Below are 19362 nucleotides of genomic sequence, written 5' to 3' on the forward strand. Positions count from 1 at the left end.
TAAGCAGATCTATGACGTCTGCAATATGTGTAGGGGCATTGATGGAAACGCTGATAGAGTCTATTAACGTTTGATGCCTTTGGTTCAAAAGGCAATTTTTACTGCTAAAACTGAATATTTCTAATCGAAATCAAAAGTAACACTCCATCTTATACTCAGCTACATACGGACGCTCAGCTGCCTTCTTTCGAACTAATCTTTCGAAGAAATTATCCACTAGTTGTATACGGCGCTGAAGCTTTCTTTATCGACGTTTAGCTACCCATACGCGTAGCGAACATCTAAACAATTTGGTGTATAAAGATGTTAGATTGAGGCAGTTTTATTAGCAATACAGTAACAAACATTTCACGTTATCTATTTTTTCAAACTACGCAACTGCCACCTACGTGAAAACGACGTCGGTGACGCACAAGATCACTAGACGTTTCATAGTAGTTCTTCATGCAGAATCTATAATTGCGAGAAGTTTACAGAAATGTAAACCCGACATCGTCAAAAGCATAGACGTTCTCCATCTTGACAGGTGGCAAATTTTCAGGCGATGTATCCAAATAGCATCTTCTAAGTTTATCCACCAGTTTCAGATTAAGCGACTTAGCAATGGGTTGGGCTTTTGCACTGAAAATCGCAAATACGAAAGGGGAGCGATCTTTTTCAAATTGTCGCATAAGCGCCTCAATTAAATGGGACGCAATATACATCTCGTCGCCGTAAACTGGCCCTAACCAAATTCCTCCAAGCATATACTTTTGTACCTTACCGTACGCTACAACTTTGCCCTGTCGCTTAACTGCTAATACAATGCTGGTAGGCTCGGTAAACTGAATTAGTTCAACATTTCGTTGAAATCCACAAACGGTTGCGTCATACGCAGTCACTTCGGCCAACAACGCATCTCCTGGCTTCACATGAACGATGTCCAGGTCAAGCGGAAGAGGTGGCTGATTTTTTACGATGTTAAGCTTTCCAATATAAGAATAACCACTAAGGTTCTCGACCTTTTTGAATCCTCGTCGAATATACATGTCGAGCTTATCTTCGCTCGCGCTAAGAGCACAATTGGCAGGTTGGCTCCGAGCAAGTAGATTATCAAGAAGCATTCTACCAACTCCTTTACCTCGGTAGCGTTTTGCTACGCCCATATAACCCATTACGTAAAGTTGGTCTGTCTGTTTCATGATACTCGCCATACCGATAATGCGGTCCCTACTATCTACCGCTACTCGAAACCCTTCGGGGTCTGACGCATACCACCTTTTTATAAACCTCAATTCTATAGGAATGCCAACATCTTGGATCCAGAAACGAGGGAGCGACTCCAGGTCCTCTGGGTTTAGTATTCGCACGGTTACTCCGTCAAGGAGGTTCGCCGAAGGTTTGCTGGTACCCATAAAAATCCCTAATGTGTCGTTGGTTGCCCCGGGCAACAGGGCGATGTCCTTTCAGTGGCTTTCAGGATACCGAAGAATACCCTCGCCTGTTGTTTTTGCCGATTCGTTGTCACAAATTGTAAACTGAATGAAAGGATTCTGCGTAAACCAAAGCAAGGAGAGGCAATATTTTCTCAAAGGTGTACTTCGAATATAACTTTACCATGAGTACCTATGTTTATTTTTAAGCACGTCTTGCACGCATAAGTTCTATTATTGAACGGAAAGTTCTTGAAAACGGTACTAAGCCTTATTCTATTATTATGCTTCCTATCAGATTTTCGAAGACTATAGGCAAAGATGATCGAAACGTCTGCTACCAGTTCTTATTCTGCAAAGACATTCTTGTAGATGCAACTGTAATTAGAGAGAATCTTTGGCCTTATAGAAGTAAAGCGCCACCGATGGTGAGAGCCTACGTTGCGCCTCTCTGAATAATTTAAAAAATGGAAGCGATGCTGCTCTATCTGGCTATTATTCTTAGAAGAAAATTTATATTCATTTGATCGCTTAGCAATAATCGAACTCTGATTTTTCTCAAGGTCAGATCTTATCAATGTTTAGAAAACTAAGCATTCGATATGACTACCACGGTCGCAAGTACGCTAAGACCTTTAGCCAGCATCATTTGACTTGGGAGAAAAATGTACCTTAAATTTCGAAATTAGTACGTGCGTTCCGCCGAGGAGCTAGCATAAATTGTTGAGTAACTTAGAAAATTGCTGTTTACATTAATTGTTTAGTTATGGCTATTTCCGAGACTCGAGTTCATTAATGGATATCATATTGTTGTGAGGGGGTTTAAACAACAGTTCAACTATTAAAGCCATCCCAAAGACTACGATATCTGGCCAGTAAATTCGTATTCAGAAATTGAGATTCAAAAAAAATTTGTTTATCTTGTTTCCTCAAGCTCTCCTTTAAAATGCGACGAAACTTTGCTTATTAAGTAACGACTAGTCGAACAATTGTGTGCACTATTACACAGATTTATAAATTAATCGGGTTTGGCTTCATAACGGCCATCTGCCACAAATCTATTGACCAATTTAATCTTCCAGTAAGTACAAACCTAAAGGATAGTACAAACCTAAAACAAAATTATCATTTCTTGATTGGGCGTATAAGCTTAAAAGACTTCATTAAGTGCCAAGTCTTTTAAACTTAACCGATGCTGTAATCAGTTGGCCAGCTCTGCTCAAAACCCCAGCTTTCAGCAGATACCATAAGCTGGACCACAAGCATGATTTTCAATGCTGTGAAAATAATTTTATTTAACACTAACTGCTCACGTCAGTCTCATAAGCTATTAATTTTATTTAACACTGACTGCTCGCATCAGTTTTATAAGCAGAATTTTGGGGAACCCTTTTGGATCTGATTTTGTATTTTCAAGTGATTTATAAAAACGCAAAGCCAGGATCATCAAATGAGTATACTTTTTGCAGTTTATGCGCTGGAAGATATTCAGCCTCTAGCTTCATATAGCATCTTGAGATCTTATCAGCAAGCATCATGTTAAGTGCCTGGGCGATCGGGCGGGCTTGTTCACTAAGTATTGTAAATAGAAAGACACATCTTTGGCTCTCAAAGTGTCGCATTAGGGCTTCCACAAGGTACTTTGCTATGTCCACATCATCAGCATACAGCGGCCCTAGCCAGGCACCACCAAGAAGATAGTGCTGGATCTTCCCATATGCCACGATCTTTCCCTTCTGCTTGACAGCTAGAACGATTGCAGTGGGATCACTTAGTTGGAGCAGCTCGACGTTCCGCTGAAATCCAGCAACCTCTTTGTCATAAGCCACCAAGTCAGCGAGATGCGAGCTTCCCATCTTAATTTGAATAAGCTCTAAACCGCCTGGTGGTGATTTCTTCTCAGGCTCTACCGTAAACTTCCCTACATATGCATAGCCATAACTGTCCTCAGCGACTTTGAATCCTCGACGAAGGTAGATGCCAAGCTTGTCAGCGCTCGCGTTTAGAGCGTAGTTGGCTCCAGGTTTACGAGCTACCAGATTTTCGAGCAGCTGCTTTGCTATACCTTTGCCACGGTAATCTTTATCCACACCCATGTAGCCCATCACGTAAAGGGTGTCACTTTGACGCACCACGGTCGCCATACCGAGAATACGGTTTTTGCTATCCACTGCCACTCGGAACCCTTCCGGATCCAGTTGGTACCATCTTTTAATAAACCTCAGCTCCACTGGAACGCCAACAGACTCCTTCCAAAAGCTAGGGATCAATGCAAGCTCATCTTGTTTAAGTAACCGAAGGGTGAGGCCTTCCATATCCGCGAAGGTGCCAGGCTACGCTTCCTACCCCGGCACGCAACAACAACAACAACAACAATGCTAATCACAGAGACAATTTACATCTAACAAGCAGACTCGATAATGGCAGGTAAATTTTTTCGTTATCTTCACAGAGTCAATGTATATATTGAAAATGGGATACTATAAATTGCAGTGACTCGATTGAGTAAAAGCAGCTATTTGCTCAATAGTGTTTTGCTAAAATAACGCGAATTGACTAACTGCATTTTCATTCGTAGAAACACTCATACGAAAAAACAAACTCGGTTAATAGACAATAACCGGAACATTTGTATTTCAGTTTCAAATAATCTTTTCGAAATGATCTCCTATTAAGATATCCGTCAAACCATTTAGCGGGAAGAGAGGGAGAGGGAAAGGGAGAGGGGGTAGTGTAATTTTTATTATTGTCAGCATTTTTCCAATAAACAAAGTAAATAAAGCCCTTAAGTTGTTTTCGTGACGTGTCACTTGCATAGTAATTGATGAAGCTCTTTAACGCAGCGACAGCAGCGGAAGCCGATATGACCCGAAAGTGTGCCTGTCACCTATTCGTACCGTTTCGTCGATATCTGTACTTTGTAAGCAGAATTTTTTAGCTTGGTAACCGTTCTACACGGATTCAACAATTTAGAACGCACGATGCTAGAAAATAAGTAGCAAGTAAAGTTGGAATCATTCATGACAAATTCTTAGACCTGATTTTAATAGTACGAAGCATTTGTACCCCGGCTCCAGCACGAGTCTAAACCCACTATGGTCAATGCTGTATTTAAAAACCATAACGTAGCAAATAAGTACACGAAACAGATAGTTTGGAAACTCTCAAAGAACAGCCCAGTTGCTTAACCAGACCTTCGAATAGATGAGTACCCCACCTTCCTTTCAATGAACAATAACTACATTATTTTGTCTAGCCGCTAAATAAGCAGCGCGTATAGTTGATTTATCTTCTTGACAAATTTATTGGGCTTTCTACTGAACCGCATTGGATATTGTTAAAATGAAAGCATATAGATAATGCTTAAGTATCAATTTTAATGCACTTTGATAAATCGGACATTTTTTATTCAGTTTCGTTCAACCGTGTCGCAACGGCATTGCTCATTCAGTAACCTGTGTCCTACTTTTAAATGCCACTGGCCTCCAAGTACGTTTTAACGCTGATATAATACAGTCCCGGGAACGTATTGGTAAATGCCCGTATGTATGCTGGACAAGGTGACTCACTCACAATTGACAAAGGTCAGTAAGCCATATTAAGTAAAGGTCATTTGTTACCACTGATGGCAGCTACCTATTAGGCCTATACTTGAGCGCTTGACGCAAACGGACGTGCCAGAGAAGCTACACGTGTAACGCCAAAAACAATCCCGTTTAACCTCAATATTGAATCGAAAATGCTCAGAAATGCGTTCGTAAATTGTAGATTTTTTAAAAATGCCTTTCTATTGTGATTCACTTCTCGAACCATCTATTTATCCTACTGCTCTTCAAAGATCACACAAGTCATCATCCTTTGGTCTTCTTTGAATCCGAAAAGAGATGGTCAGGCTGGGTAGAATACGGGGTACTCTGTCGGGGTCGTTGCGAGAAATAGGGGGCGTGTGTACGTTTGTGGAGTTTTTCATGGCCCAAGGACATTGTTGTGTGTGGTGCTTCAGGCCTGCCTTATAAAAACAAGTTATACATTTGGCACATAAATTCGTGTCCTAAATAGAGTGTAATGAAGACGCATAGGATTCTGTTTGCTGCACAGCTTTCATAGCAAGCTATCAACGTTTAGCAAGTTTTCGCTTAGCACTAAGCATGCAATTCGGCTTATAATGTAATGTTTGAAAAATACATAAGACAAATCAACGATCTTTAGACTAATGAAGGTCATTCTGACGGAGTTCCTGTTTCGGCCATACTTATCATTTAAGGGTTTTGCCACGTTTTGACACTTGTTTCACTAAAATCGTCTGCTTAAGCATAGAAACTACGAAACTATAAATTTTATTACTGATTAAATTATAGCACAAGCAATTTTCAATTGACTACTTTTCATATAGCTCTATTTATCCTACGCAGTTCAATATAGCAAACTATTTTGGAATAGTTTACGCAATTGCACGTAACGAGCATTCCATTGCACGCCCCTGACTGGCGCACCACATAGATCCGGCACTTTTTATCGTTGACTCATTGGGGCTCATTTGCGACGAAACCGGTTAGATACATGGCGGAACGGGTAAAATCATAATTTTTCAGCCAGTACGAAACCTAGATGCTAAGTGTTGTCGTCTCCAAGGCCTCAACATGAATTTCTTTCATATAAGGAAAGGGGCCTGAAAGCTATTCCATCTGATACGCTTTTCTACTTCAAGCATATTTTTCGACTGAACAGAATGTTTTGGGCAATCTTCAACGATAACCATGTGACTTGTATAGCTGCATCAAACGGGTACTAGCATCTCTGGCCTTAACTGTATAACCACTTGACCTTAATATAAGAGACATAAGCGCATAATGTTGAAAATTAGATCATTATCCACTACAGCTAGGCCAGCGATAGCAATGACTTAAAGGATTCTTGGGCGTTAGACCGTTACTCTACAAAGGACAGCGTCCCGCGGCTATGAAGCCCAATGCAGTCGAATCGCGTTGGACTTGAAAGCAGCGAGACAATGTACTACAGTTCCATATTTACTGTGAAATAGTGTTGGTTGGCCAATCGAGATGTAAACGAAAGTTGAACGCGTTCCGTGAAATAGGAAATTCAAGGCATAGGAAACACCTGAAACGGATGGGCATATAGCGGTTTGGTTGTGGACAATGGGACTGCACATTGTTCTGTTATTTTTTCTTTTGCAATTAGAAGGTTTGAGGGATGTTCTCTCTGACTTTTAAGTATCACTTGAAAGGGTTAACTCTTGACCCAGTTAATACCAAGGTATTGCCTTGATTCTGCAATAGAGAGCTCTTCTGGCCTTCTAATCACATTAGGTAGTCCGTTATATGACAGCATGATGATTGACACTGAAATAAACTGGGCGATTTGATTGGCAGGACACGTCGTTTAGCAGAACAGTAATGCCGACGCGTTACGTTATGTTACAATATTCACAGCCATGGGTTTTATATATTATACCTTTTTTATGATACCAGTATCCTACATAGCCATGATAATCATGCATCAACGCACTCAAGTTGACAAAGAGGAGCGGTACACTCCTGGTTACAATTCCTTTTTACTTCTTGAACTTGAGGCAGCTCGTAGATTTGCCAGTACGAGAAGGGACGTTCGAAAGCCGGCTTTACGACCCGCAGGAGAATCTTATAAACGAACCGTAATCTTGTCGAACTTGTCAGTTAGTCTAGCCATAACCACAGGAGTTTTTCGCATGAAACCCCATATAACGCCAACTTGTAGGGTTATATAAAGCCCTCCCCTATGTTACTTGATGCTAGAAGTGAGTGTTAGTACACTGTGTAAAACAAACGCGTGCCATGCATGAAATGTTATAGTTGTCTTTTCTAACAACCAATAGAGTTGAAGCTGAGATTAGCATACGTTACGTTAGAAATACTTCTAATAGTATCTTATTAAAATTGTCGGCCATTGTAAGGTATATGCTCTACGGTGTATATATATTTACCTTTACACGTATCAAATCACCGACCAAATTTTGATGCAATTTGCCCATTTCAGGAAGACATAGGCTAAATATGTTACTGTTCACCGAATATGTATTCATATATGTAAGGTTTTTATCATTTTCTTTGTTTTTGATATTATACGATCGATCAGTTAAAAGGTTTGGCAAGCGTGTCGTTTACTGTTCGGGTAGAACGAGGACCCGGTAATTCGTGGACTTCAAAAGCGAACGGTATCGTGGTCGATCGTTCTTCAAACGAATATTTTTCGGCTGGAAGTCTTCGCATGGAGCCCATACAGCTCAGGTGGAGGATTTCATTCAATGGAGTAGTTAAACCACTTTGAGGCTATGGAGATCCTGTGCGTCTCCCAGCCATTTTCATGTAAGCTGACAATATGTATAACCTATCAATCCAGTACTTTATGCCAAACGTTTCGTGTACAAAGACCTTAGTAGTTTACTATCTAGATTGATATAAGCCTAGAGACAACGTCGGTAATGCTGGACTTCTTGGGCAGCGAATAAATTTTATACCTTAGTTATCAAATTCTAAAACTGACCATGTGCTACTGTGTTACTGTAATTTTACTATTTTTGTCTTCTATTTGATGATAAGTTTGAGAATGAGCTTTACTAAGTGTTTCTCTCTAACTATAATATGGCTTTTTCTCTTTATATCAGTTGTTCAATATATAGGGACAACGTTGTTATTATTGTAAGGAATATGGTCATTGACTGGACAAAAGCAACACTGCGATTTTCGTAAGCATTATTATAGCGGAAATTTCGTCCATGGCTGCACCGATCACGATGGCGACTTTCTGGCATATTAAATGGACACAGCCAGAATCTAGCCGAAACAGCTAGATCTGTACCCTCAACGACAGGAAAAGTGCTTTTAGAAGTTAAAGGGATAGAGCTATACCTCTAGGGACACCGCGGAAGGTTCGGTGAAGATCACAGGTTATACAAAGGTAACAGGGAACGTATTGCTTTCATTTATCATCCGACGCTCCTTTTATCTAGAAGATGAACATTTACACTGAACGAGATATCTATATATATATTCGTTATAGTTGTTAATTGAACGGCCACTATAGGTAAAAGAAAATCGTACATCGTATACCAAATACACTGCACGTAATTAAACGGCAATTTCTGAATTTATTTTATAGCGTCAATCAAACGAGCTATGATATGCTGCAGAGTACGATCCAGACGATGTGTAAAGGACATGAACTTCAGAATGGCCTAGGTCGCAGTTAGCGGCATAAGTCCGAGGTTGTTGTCTGCACATTTTAACTACCCGACACTGCGGCAGCATTGCCTTGGGTGAAATCGATCATTGGAATCAACTACGAGCAGAAACTAGTAAGTAAATCTCACGTCAACTTTTAGTAACATATAAATTCATATACGCTTCGGTTCCTCGCAGACTCATTCAAAGATATCTAAATTATCGCATACTGCAAAAAAACGCTCACTGGAATTACTATTGAAATCATCAGTGGATGGGATCACCTGGAGTGAGCGTTGCGCTGGCGGGTGGTACAGATACGAGAGTATACGCCAAAAATTACTCATAGGATATATTTTGAAGTTTATTAGCGCAATAACATTATTGCTTGACAATTTTTATGATGATATAAAGCTTTCAAAGATAGCGCAATGATGACGTTGCCCGTTGCCACTTTGGCTTATCGGGTGCCAAATTACGTATAGCCTAGAATCAAATCTTTGGGGTGCTTTTCTTATATCCCGCTGATGTGTATGAAGCGTCTCGTCCCTTGAAATTGACGGAAATCCTCGCATACCATCATATGTCCATTAACTCGCCACGCCGAAGAGGATGCGCTCGCGTAAAAGGCACGTCCTATCGTTAACTAACTCTGTTTGTCAAAGTGGGTCTCTCACTGGAGGCGGAGGAAGCAGTTTAGCCGTACTGACAAATATCGCCCACAACTATCCAGTTATGGTATTTATATCGATATATGTTACACTTGTCAGAGAAGCATACATATGCTGAAATTATATAATTGAAGAATTTAGCTAAAAATCTTTGTTTGTTTTTTTTTTGTGGAAGGCATACAGGATGCAGGAAGATCAATATATACTGCAATTTAATTAAGTTGGAATTTAGCTCTACACAACAGACAGGGATGAACCATATAGTATGGAAAAATCGTATATACATTCTAGCTAGTCAAGCGAACGCTCTAGAGAGCTCTAGAGCTTCTTTGCAATTCAATAGCAGCTCTATACAGCAAAACAGAGGCCGCTTTTTCTTGAGAGGTCCCATTTCGTCGCGCGTCCCTTTGAATTTACGACGCAATAACCCAATTTCCAGTGTTGAGATGATTTCGATTTATCCAAGTGTGTAACAGACAACTGTTCGCTTATTCTCGTAGGAGCGCATAGGGTGACACAGGTTTGAACCCAGACAAGAAACGTACATACTATTCAGTTTGCGACGGGAGCCGGCTGTTTAAAGCAAGGTCTAACAGTAGCATAATGGAAATATTTATTTAATCAATAACGTTATTACATCACGCAAACACACATTAGGACAATAATTAACTTAAAATTGGATCAACTTAATGGTATTCCAATTCGGTATTGTTTAGCTCAGTTTCTCAAGGCGTCTGCGTGACAACGACCGCGTATCGTCCGTGCAATGTAATCAATGAACTGCTTTTGATTTCTGTGGAGAATCTGCAAAAGGTATATAAAATTTACGCACGCTTATTCATCGTTATCCATCAAATGGTCAATGGTACCTTGCCGCTTTGAGGCAATACTCGATGCAGTGATTACCATGGTAACGTTACAAATGCTAAATACACATAGATACTGTGGTCTGCATGAGATCCAAAAAATACCCAAAATTATTGTGTAGCATAAGAAAGCCTTTCACATCGACCTCCTCATAGGTCTGTATGTTAAAGTATTAATTTATCAGGTGCATTCATTAATGGCATTAGCAATGAATGGTCCCTTGATATACCGATGATGCCGAGCCAGTATCAATCGATTTGACTTCTGAGCCATATCAACGGACTTCGGACTCGGAGAAGCTCCTATATAATACGATTAGTCTGCAGAATTGTACGCATGTAACATGTCACTTCTGACACGAAGTTACGAGACTTTTGGCTTTTTAATGTCGGAACTACAAGTCCTTTGAACTCATTTCTGCTAACGTAAATTTAACCGGATCTTCATCAGTTCACTGAAGGCCACAATGCTTCATCGAAGATTGATGAACGCGGTAGGCAAATAGACCTTTATCGAAAGCACAGTGAGTAGTGTAAACGTTTGAAGAATGGAAATTGTGATGTTAAAGAGCAGCGGCAAAGTCGATATAAAGTACAGGAAAGCTTTGCACAAGGGCTGAGCTTGCAGTCTAAGGATTGTCTCTGCCAAAACTGGCGTCTTCGATGACAAGCGCCTCAGAATTATAATATTAACACTGAAAATAGGGAAACTGAGCGAAAAATATATCTGCCACGAATTGACTTTAGGCAGGCTGGAAATCCGTACGGTATATTCCACGTGCAAGTTGCAGAACTTACGTAAGGTAATAATAGTACCTGCAATTTATATCAGAGGCACCTGCCACCGCAGAAATACTTGCCGAAAATGAAAGAGTGAATGCAGATTTGCTATACCCTAGTTACTTGCTTAATTGAGCAAAAAAAAATAAACCAGTTTATTCCCCAGATCTAAGTCCATATGATTACAGGGCTTCCTGTACCTTAAGTGAATAACTTGTTGATCTACTTCAAGGCGTCATAAATAGAGAAACTACATAGGAGAACGCGAATAGTCGTCCTATGGCGGCAGAAGTCCCCAGAGCGCTAAAACAACCTTCCAAAAAGTAAGGGAAATTAGTTCTAACACATATTAAAAAGTCATTCTAGCCCCACCAGTTAGAAGTTACTCAATTTCACAACCCGCAACAGTCTGATACTATATTAAATGTCTACAGTTAGGAAACTTTCCGAGAAGAAGTGCTCAGGATTGCCTTCAGTCACTAATAAAAAGGAAACTTGCGAATGAAAAAGTTAATTAAATATCTAATACGCTTTTTACAGAGGGTCGGGTCGGCAATTGCCGATTCAGATACGTACATCGTCAGCATAAGTGTAAATGGCCTGTTGAAGATCAAATCTATTAACCTGGACACCAAGAGACTTTATTAAAAGGTAAACATCCACGATCCACTGACTGACGGGACCGCAGCATGTTTTGGTACGGAATCAAAGCATTAATTATCTTACGAGTGAAAGTCAGGCAGATCAATGGATACGAATTTACGCATACTTAATAGAAACGCAAATATACAAGAAATTCTACTAATAGAATATGTAATAGATATAATAAATTATGAATTATGTAAGCCAAACTTTGTGTGAAATCTAAGAAAGATGTGCTGATACACAGTGGCACATGTAATAATACACTTACCAATTACTTCACTTGTCTTCATCGTGTCCATAGAAAGCGGAGATGGTACAGAAGATCAGAAGTAATAGATCGCTCAACAGAAAGAACGATGACCAGGTTGCGCACCTAGGCCTAAAAAATGAGTATGCTAACTCAATGGACATTGAATGGGCCTCCTATGAGCTAAGAAAGATGCCATAGTTCTTTGCGAAAAAATTATCTTGATAAACTAAGAGTGTGTACACTGACCGACGATGTTGCAAAACCAGTGATCTAGCCAACGATGCAAATTTGTTTCGGATAGAAAGCCTATCTGCACACAAAGGCACATAAAGCAAGCAAAAGAGTTTGAGGCTAGGTCAAACACGCCTATCCTTCAATAGTTTCACTAATATGATAACCATTTTCTATTCGCAGCAGCGTATTATATTTAACAGTAGATTATTTATAACAGGGCAAGCTGTTCATCCTGCAAGCTCGGCTAGCGACATCCGTTGATAACATCGCTGAAAAATTTGAATTTTTTTTTTATGAAAATAACAGCGGACTTGTAGCTGAATTTGATACTTTATCGAAAGCTAGCATTGGGTACGATTCAGGATTATCACCTACGTTTTAACACAGAGTAGTTTTTATAGGGTATCAATGGAGCTTGATGTTGTTTCAATTACTGCCTCAGCTAACACTCACACACTGTTCCTAGCCTTTGAACTACTTGCTATATTTCCCTTGTCTCTGTTGTAGAGAGATTACTCGATCGATACCAGTTGCTTGAAATACGAAATGCAAATAGTGTACCGCCGATTCCTCTAGTAGGCATATAATGATAAAAGGAACATTTGACAAGCTTTTTTTTTTTCATTTCAATTTTCGTCAAGCAGCGAATGGAAGCTCAGGCAAAGGGCCAAGATGTCGGAACATGTCCTTTTGTGAGATATAAAGTATTTCTTACACATCATAGCCAGTATTTTTTTCATGACATTTTCCGTCTGGCTCAAATCAATTTACGATTTCAGGGTTGACTCAAACGAAGTTGAGCAAACTTACCAAAGCAAGCTGTTCTTTGCAAGCGATCTCCGGCTTAAGTCGAAAACTAGTGTGTGTCAAAAACTAAAGAAACCTGACTTCTATAAATTGAAAAACAAAGAAACTTTTCTCGACTGTGTAAATTACATGGAATTGGAGATACTACTAAAGACGACATAATATCATTCTCTATGTCGGGACGGTTCGTCGACGACAAATATAGTAATCAAAAGCAACGATGATAAAAGGAAATACGTGTGCAAGGTGAGACTACACATGTTAGAAGTTTTCCTTTCCGCTTGCTGGATTTAACAAACGCATTTTATCCCATACAGAGCTGATTTCTACTGTAAAATGCACTAATCAGGTGTACTTGTCAAGCACCATCTGTATCAAAACAACGCACGTGTTACTAGTAAAATGGTAGGACTTAGCGCTTTGCACGACGTACTTTGTATCAAATCGTGCATGTATGCATGCATGCATGTATGTATGTATGTATGCTATTGAGTGGAAGGTAGCTCACCAGGTCCCCGTTTGGTCCGTTGCTGTCCGATTGTAGCGCGCGCCGTTAAAATATGGCAGACTGCCGGTGCACTCGAAAGTTCCGATCGCGTTGCGAATGGGCATTGCTCTCACGTTTCTGATTGTGCTACAGTAAAGGAACTGCTTGTCGAAGCTCTCCGGCACCCGGAAGTAATGGCGATCGTGAGTACAACGCTTTTTTATTACGCTTTATTAACGTTACCTCATCTTACTGTGATGCTGTTTTCGTCGAGTCTTTGTTTCGGCCTGCTCTCGGTGTATCGTTATGATGCAACAACTAATATGACCTAGGTGCTTTTGTATAGGACGAAAACGTTGCTGTAAAACGTGCCAGTAGTTCGTTTACCCATTGCACAGCACACGTTGGCTTTTCCTCTACGTGCAAACGTAGATGCTTGCATCATAACAATTAGTTACTGATAGTTTCATCTTCCAAGTTAAAAAGACCGCATTAATGTGAACGTCTAAATAAAATGATTTTCGCTTCACTGTTGTACGACATGTGCATATTTTTAGATCTGATTTTAGCTGGCTTATGCTGGCACGTTTGACAAATGTATCAAAAATAGATTTTTCTGTACGTTTTAGTATTTTTGTCCATATTTTCATTCGTTTTCACGCATAACGAAGCAACATTTTCATAAGGGCACGCTCTCTATTTTTGCAGACGGGCGACGTACACGTAGAGGCAATCACGTACGGTTCAGTGAACAATGTGGCCCTTTTTGCCATATTGGCACATATCGAAGTAAATTGGTAATATGGTGATGTAGGCTGACTAATTGACTGGACTGGTTAGACACGGTCGAGCGTTGCCGGGCTACGGGACCGACCGAAAGGTATATGACTTCCTTGGTAGTGTCGTGCAAGAGTGAGGCACTCTAAACCCGAAAGTGGGTCGGAGACTGAAAGCCTTCAACTGAATCGAATTTGACCCATACATCAATAAATATATGCACAAGTATACACTGCCTTTCTTTATCAGGACTAAAATGGGTAATCGACTACCAATTTTGTTAAGGATTTTCGCCGTTCTTCTAACTGGAAAAGTATAATAAATGCTGATTGATTGATAATTATTAGACCACACAGATATCAAATGTACGTTATTTATGGCATCCGACATATTGGAACGAGAGATCGTACCTGTGATGACGAAGTAAATCTGTATCTAAGTTAGCCTGTGTCCACTATACTGAACAAATCGTGTTTTTTTTTCCGATTTTGGTGTCCTTGTGGCACCTTGTAACGACATCGTTGGCGTCGGAGTATCACAGTCGATGCGTCGAATCTACTACTGGAACATGGAAAATAGTATGTACAGAAATTATAGGGCTCGTAAAGAGGTTGATGAGGCTGTGATCCATTTTCATCCGGGAATCGCTCTTCGTGGGAGAGGTAAATCCTTGTTGATAAAAGCAGATCACCATATTCGACTTGACTTTCGAACAATAGGTTGGACGTGTCGCACAGCTTAAATTTATATATAAACAACCCAAGTGAAATTACCTTGAACAAGTTTACGCATAAATATAAACCCAACTAACACATTATCGTCCAAGCTTTTGGGCTCCCTATACAATAGTGATCTATAAGTGGTTGGCGAAGATTTAATCACGGGTCGCCATCGAGCATCAAAGAACCTATTGCGCGCATCACCTTCAAAAAACGCCGTTAAATGTTAAGACGGAGGCAGCGATAACCCCATGTAACATATATTCTCAGCTAAATAACAAAAGCTCTCTGATATCTCTCTGATATGAACTGTGGCTCGACGTATGATGAAGGAAGATCGCATTCCTGAAGAAGATCCATTGTTTTATTTAACACCGGAGGAGATGATTGATCTCATTGATACGTAATCTGACCGACGCTAATCGTTGCGAGTGTGCTATACAAATTGAAAAACTAGGACAAAAAAGGATATGTGCCATTGTCTTCCAGGCTTTGATCTGTATGAGCATATTATCTTCCTGGGTGGACGAAGCGCCCAGTTTACACGAATGAATCTGCGCTTCCTTTATCTCCAGTTTAGGAATCCACGACTCACTGTGCAAGCTGTGAATTGGATGAAAAACGTATGTAAAGCCTGCGCCTGTGATATTTACCCAGAGCACATAGCCCAACCACCGCTTGTTTCGGTATAGGGTGTCCGATCAATCTAATCATATCTGTCAGAGTTCTGATAAGTTGTAACAATAGCCGATACATTTATTTCATTACAGGGAGTTATTTTATATTCATATCACAGTACTCGCCACGTTGCGCTTTTATTAACATTAGAGCAATACGAATGGAATTTGGCATACGTTTTGATATGTGCAGATCCGTCTGATCTGAATCAGAAACGGCAAGAACTGTAGCTATTTTTCCATCTCTTGTTCTTTTGATAGATAAATCGCAAAACGATAAACGGGTTGCCACCTGGAGCTCGTTCCATGACGGGCATTCCTGTATCAAAAGACCAAATAATGGCTTCAGCCCACGTTTTAAGGATGCTCACCTCATCCAGAGGGTAAAAGGGATGTGTCTATCTACAATGACGTCTCCCATATACATGGCTCCACAGATCCTCGGCGAACATAGTCTTTCTTAAAAGGCCAAAGACTTTTCAGATTGTCCCATCTACTGTGTATTAGAATAGAGGCAAACCAGTCATGACAAAACTTCCATAACCGCAGAGATTTCTAATAATTTAATGAACACGACTTGAAGGCGGTAGCTGTGTTTTTATACTCCTTCATAAGATGCAGGAAATAGCGCTTGCAAGCCCTTGTATATTATTCAAGTAATTATCATAGCCCTTACACCTCTAAAAAGTTTATGATACGCTTTCGAGAAAAGTACGCAATAAAAACAAGTTCTTCTTACGACAACCTAATGAGCAGACCCATGTTATATACACGCATTAACTAAAAGTTTTTTTCACTATCAGTAAAAGACTCAGATACGAACAGACCGTGTTTAAGGCTATGAGGTACGAAAGTGATAATATTGTTTGACTACAAGAACTACAAAAACCGAAAAAAAAAAAAAAGTAAGTAACTGTAGTGACTTAGCAGTGCACACCGGAGTTCCATGAAGCACAATTTCGTTAAGCGGTTCCAATTAAGCCTGATCCAATCTAACATATTGAATTCAAAAGCTCTTTATTAACAGGGGTTAATAAAGTGAATACATCTGAATTAAAAAAAAAAACGCAATAATCTTTGGCTTACGATAAAAACCTAGTCATACTACTGGAATTTTAAAGGGCAAGAATGGGAGTAAAGAAATCAGAAAAGCGTTTTTATTGAAAGGGCAAGGGGAAATCGGGGTAAAAGACTTCTCTTATTAAAATCTTGGAATATATAACTATTATCCGGTATTTTAAATATTAGGAATAGAAAAATTGTTTAAAGCAATTAGGAAGCGAAATTCAGGTTATGGAGTATTGCTAGGTTTAGGTTTTGACAGGATCGTAAAGGGGAGGAGCGTCGCTAGTACTACGGACCTTACCATTATTTACAAAACAAGCACGATTTGCAAGCTGAATTAGTATGATTACGGGGCGAATCGCATACGCAACAGATATCGGATGGAGCCCCTATTTCCCTTTGATCAGTGGAATTGTAATGAAGCTTGGCGTTCTTATCTCACATGGTAACCAACAATTCATATCAATCTTTTTCGTTTGTATCAGTCGTTTTCAAAACGTTCATTAACTATTATTATGGTAATTTCTAGAAAACAGCTACCTGAGATGCATGTGTGGCGTTAGAGGTGGGACGTTAGAAGACTACGGAGCGACCTATTTTCATGCAAGTTATCATATTAACGGTACTTTTCATTTCTTTGTTAGGTGCCGCAGTTGCACGCGAATATGGTCTCCCCTCGGTCACGGCGCGACACGTATCTTCCATTCAGGAGAAAAGGTATCGCTTGACGGCGATGACCATTCACGGCGGAAAAAACGGTGTTTAATCTAGCCCACTAGTTCTAGCGTAAGAGGGTTCTGGAAAGAAAGACAGTACCTGAGAACAGTCCGAACTCAACTTCAATAACGATAGTTGATGAAAAAGTCAAATGACTCATAGACGATATATAATTAATCATTTTGAATCTAATCATGTTGATAACCGTGCGTGAGAGGCTAATTATAGTTCGTCCTTCACTCGTCATTTGTTCTTCACTAGTGCCGTGCTAGAAGAATAAAAAAAACAAAAAAAAAAAAGACAAAAAAATAAAATTACCTTCATTAAATCTAATTCTTTACGATTTACGTAAAACGAAACAATTTTCGCACAGATTTGTTTAGTAGAGATAACTAGCTACCCTAAGGTTGGGCTTGAATTTTAAGAACCTAACTAGAAGCAGCTTCTACGAATCACACCAAAGAGTCTTACTTTGACAGTTATTTTCACAAATTTCCCTGGACGAAAGATGAACAAATATATTTCAGCTTTAATCCGTATCAACGACTCCGTCTAACCTCTCTACCATATCTAAATAGTTTTTTTTTTTCTCCATCCAATCGTTTACGGATGTGTGTTTTCGACATTGATTTATTTGTGTATTTAGTTGTAATGACACTTCTACATGGGTTTACAATTGGAAAAGGAAGCGGTTCTTGTAGGTAAGTTGTTTAACTTTAATGGATCATTTCAAGCACAAGGTTCGTTATACCTGATTGCAGGCTTCCTTTGATGGCTGATCGAAAATACAGAACAGGATTGTGCTTACTGTTTCCTAAATCAAAGACGCTTAGGCAACCTTTGAACATCTTTCAAATGTGCATCTGAATATTGAGTTATAATTTATCGCCTACTATCTCATCGTCGATCTGAATGCACCACTTCACAAAAACACAATAGAATATATTTCTAATAAAAAAATTTTATACCGCAAAAAACGTATTGTATGTACTAGTATCGGCAGCGGATGTAAGTGTGTGTTGTTTGTTAGTATGAAACGTTTTCATTCTGTGAAGATGTCTCGGGTATGAGCAATTTCAGCTAGCTTCGGTCGTACATATGGGGTGAATTATAAAACACACGCTCCTATATAAAGCAGGTGAACGCCTTCGGCTTAATCTTGTTAAAGTTGTTTATGGAGCAATAGAGTTATTGTGTTCCGTCCCTACTGGCACGCCGTGAAGTGTATATATAGAGGGTCTATTGTCAGCGCAACGATTTTTAGCTGAACTTTCACAGTGCTACAAACCGCTATTGTTTTGTGTGGACACATGCGCAATTGTAAATTTTCAAAAAGTAGCGGGTTCTACGGAATAGGTCGCTCGTCCAGCTGACATCAACATGTCACAAAGGAAACTTCAACAACGAGAAACGCTCACCTGCTCTGACTGATACATTTTCTTCGAACGATATCTTTTTTGGCGATAACGAATGATCATTTACTTTATTTGGCGGCGTGAAACGATGTGCATTCGCTAATCAAGATAAACTAGATCGTTATTGTTTAAGCTGTTCGTGGCGGCTCATCGCCGAAATGGGTAGTAATTTACATTTATGACAAAACGCGTTTTCCTTGTTCATATACATAAATTACTGCATAATAGGTAGAAAAAATAAGGTGTCTCAGAAAATCTCACACTACATTTTTACTATGTAACATTGCAAAAACAGGAACCAAAATCTACGACCTTCTTCTAAATAATGATAGCCAAGTGATCCTTTTACCGTCGATCCATTACCAATTTGAAGGGACCAATTTATATATATATATATATATATATATATTGTAGTTGTATTTTAACGCGTTAAGGAAACCTGGAATGTAATGAGCTTCATGTCAACTTTTTTGATTACCCCTTAGACCCTATTATCGAAGTTTAGCTTATTACTTGTGTGCTTCCCGAACAGCAGGTACTGTTGCGCTAAACGGAACTTGGTTCCGCCTTCTGGAATCACCACGTTACATCTATCGTTATTAGGATGAAAATTCTTAGCTTAG

The 19362-nt window shown here is 39.6% G+C and overlaps 3 protein-coding genes and 1 long non-coding RNA gene across 7 annotated transcripts; 1 reads left to right on the plus strand and 3 right to left on the minus strand.

Annotated features, from left to right (window-relative positions):
• Positions 1-312: 312 nt before the first annotated feature.
• On the minus strand, positions 313-1531 carry LOC111249576 (uncharacterized). Its single transcript, XM_022803591.2, has one exon. The coding sequence runs from the start codon at positions 1392-1394 to the stop codon at positions 471-473; it is 924 nt and encodes a 307-aa protein (XP_022659326.1). The 5' UTR covers positions 1395-1531; the 3' UTR covers positions 313-470.
• A 1198-nt stretch (positions 1532-2729) lies between these two features.
• LOC111249372 (uncharacterized) lies at positions 2730-4039 on the minus strand. The gene has a single exon (XM_022803162.2). It carries the CDS (start codon positions 3725-3727, stop codon positions 2834-2836), a length of 894 nt encoding a protein of 297 aa, XP_022658897.1. The 5' UTR covers positions 3728-4039; the 3' UTR covers positions 2730-2833.
• Positions 4040-4174: 135 nt separating this feature from the next.
• LOC111249955 (uncharacterized) lies at positions 4175-18331 on the plus strand. 4 transcript variants are annotated; one of them, XR_002673140.2, is made up of 11 exons: positions 4175-4332; positions 7545-7774; positions 8074-8366; positions 8568-8763; positions 10017-10113; positions 11135-11269; positions 11487-11597; positions 12855-13128; positions 13427-13572; positions 14078-14249; positions 17252-17652. XR_002673140.2 is itself a non-coding variant. In XM_086987135.1 (6 exons), the coding sequence occupies exons 3-6, from the start codon at positions 14691-14693 to the stop codon at positions 18094-18096; spliced, it is 336 nt and encodes a 111-aa protein (XP_086843261.1). In that variant the 5' UTR covers positions 13431-13572; positions 14078-14249; positions 14688-14690; the 3' UTR covers positions 18097-18331. The 4 variants fall into 4 exon arrangements, 3 of the variants coding, with proteins under 3 accessions (XP_086843261.1, XP_086843262.1, XP_086843260.1); XM_086987135.1 differs by lacking the exons at positions 4175-4332; positions 7545-7774; positions 8074-8366; ... (3 more) ...; positions 11487-11597; positions 12855-13128 and adding exons at positions 14688-14808; positions 15355-15488; positions 18086-18331 and having other exon boundaries at positions 13431-13572; positions 17252-17324; XM_086987136.1 differs by lacking the exons at positions 4175-4332; positions 7545-7774; positions 8074-8366; ... (3 more) ...; positions 11487-11597; positions 12855-13128 and adding exons at positions 14688-14808; positions 18086-18331 and having other exon boundaries at positions 13431-13572; positions 17252-17324.
• On the minus strand, positions 9891-13528 carry LOC147756197 (uncharacterized). Its single transcript, XR_015326439.1, has 2 exons — positions 13391-13528; positions 9891-10104 (listed from the first exon to the last, which is right to left on the minus strand). It is a non-coding gene; the product is annotated as an uncharacterized LOC147756197 (long non-coding RNA).
• Positions 18332-19362: the final 1031 nt, after the last annotated feature.

Source organism: Varroa destructor, unplaced genomic scaffold (genome assembly GCF_002443255.2).
Source record: "Varroa destructor unplaced genomic scaffold, Vdes_3.0 BEIS01000004.1, whole genome shotgun sequence".
Classification (NCBI taxonomy): Eukaryota; Metazoa; Arthropoda; class Arachnida; order Mesostigmata; family Varroidae; genus Varroa; species Varroa destructor.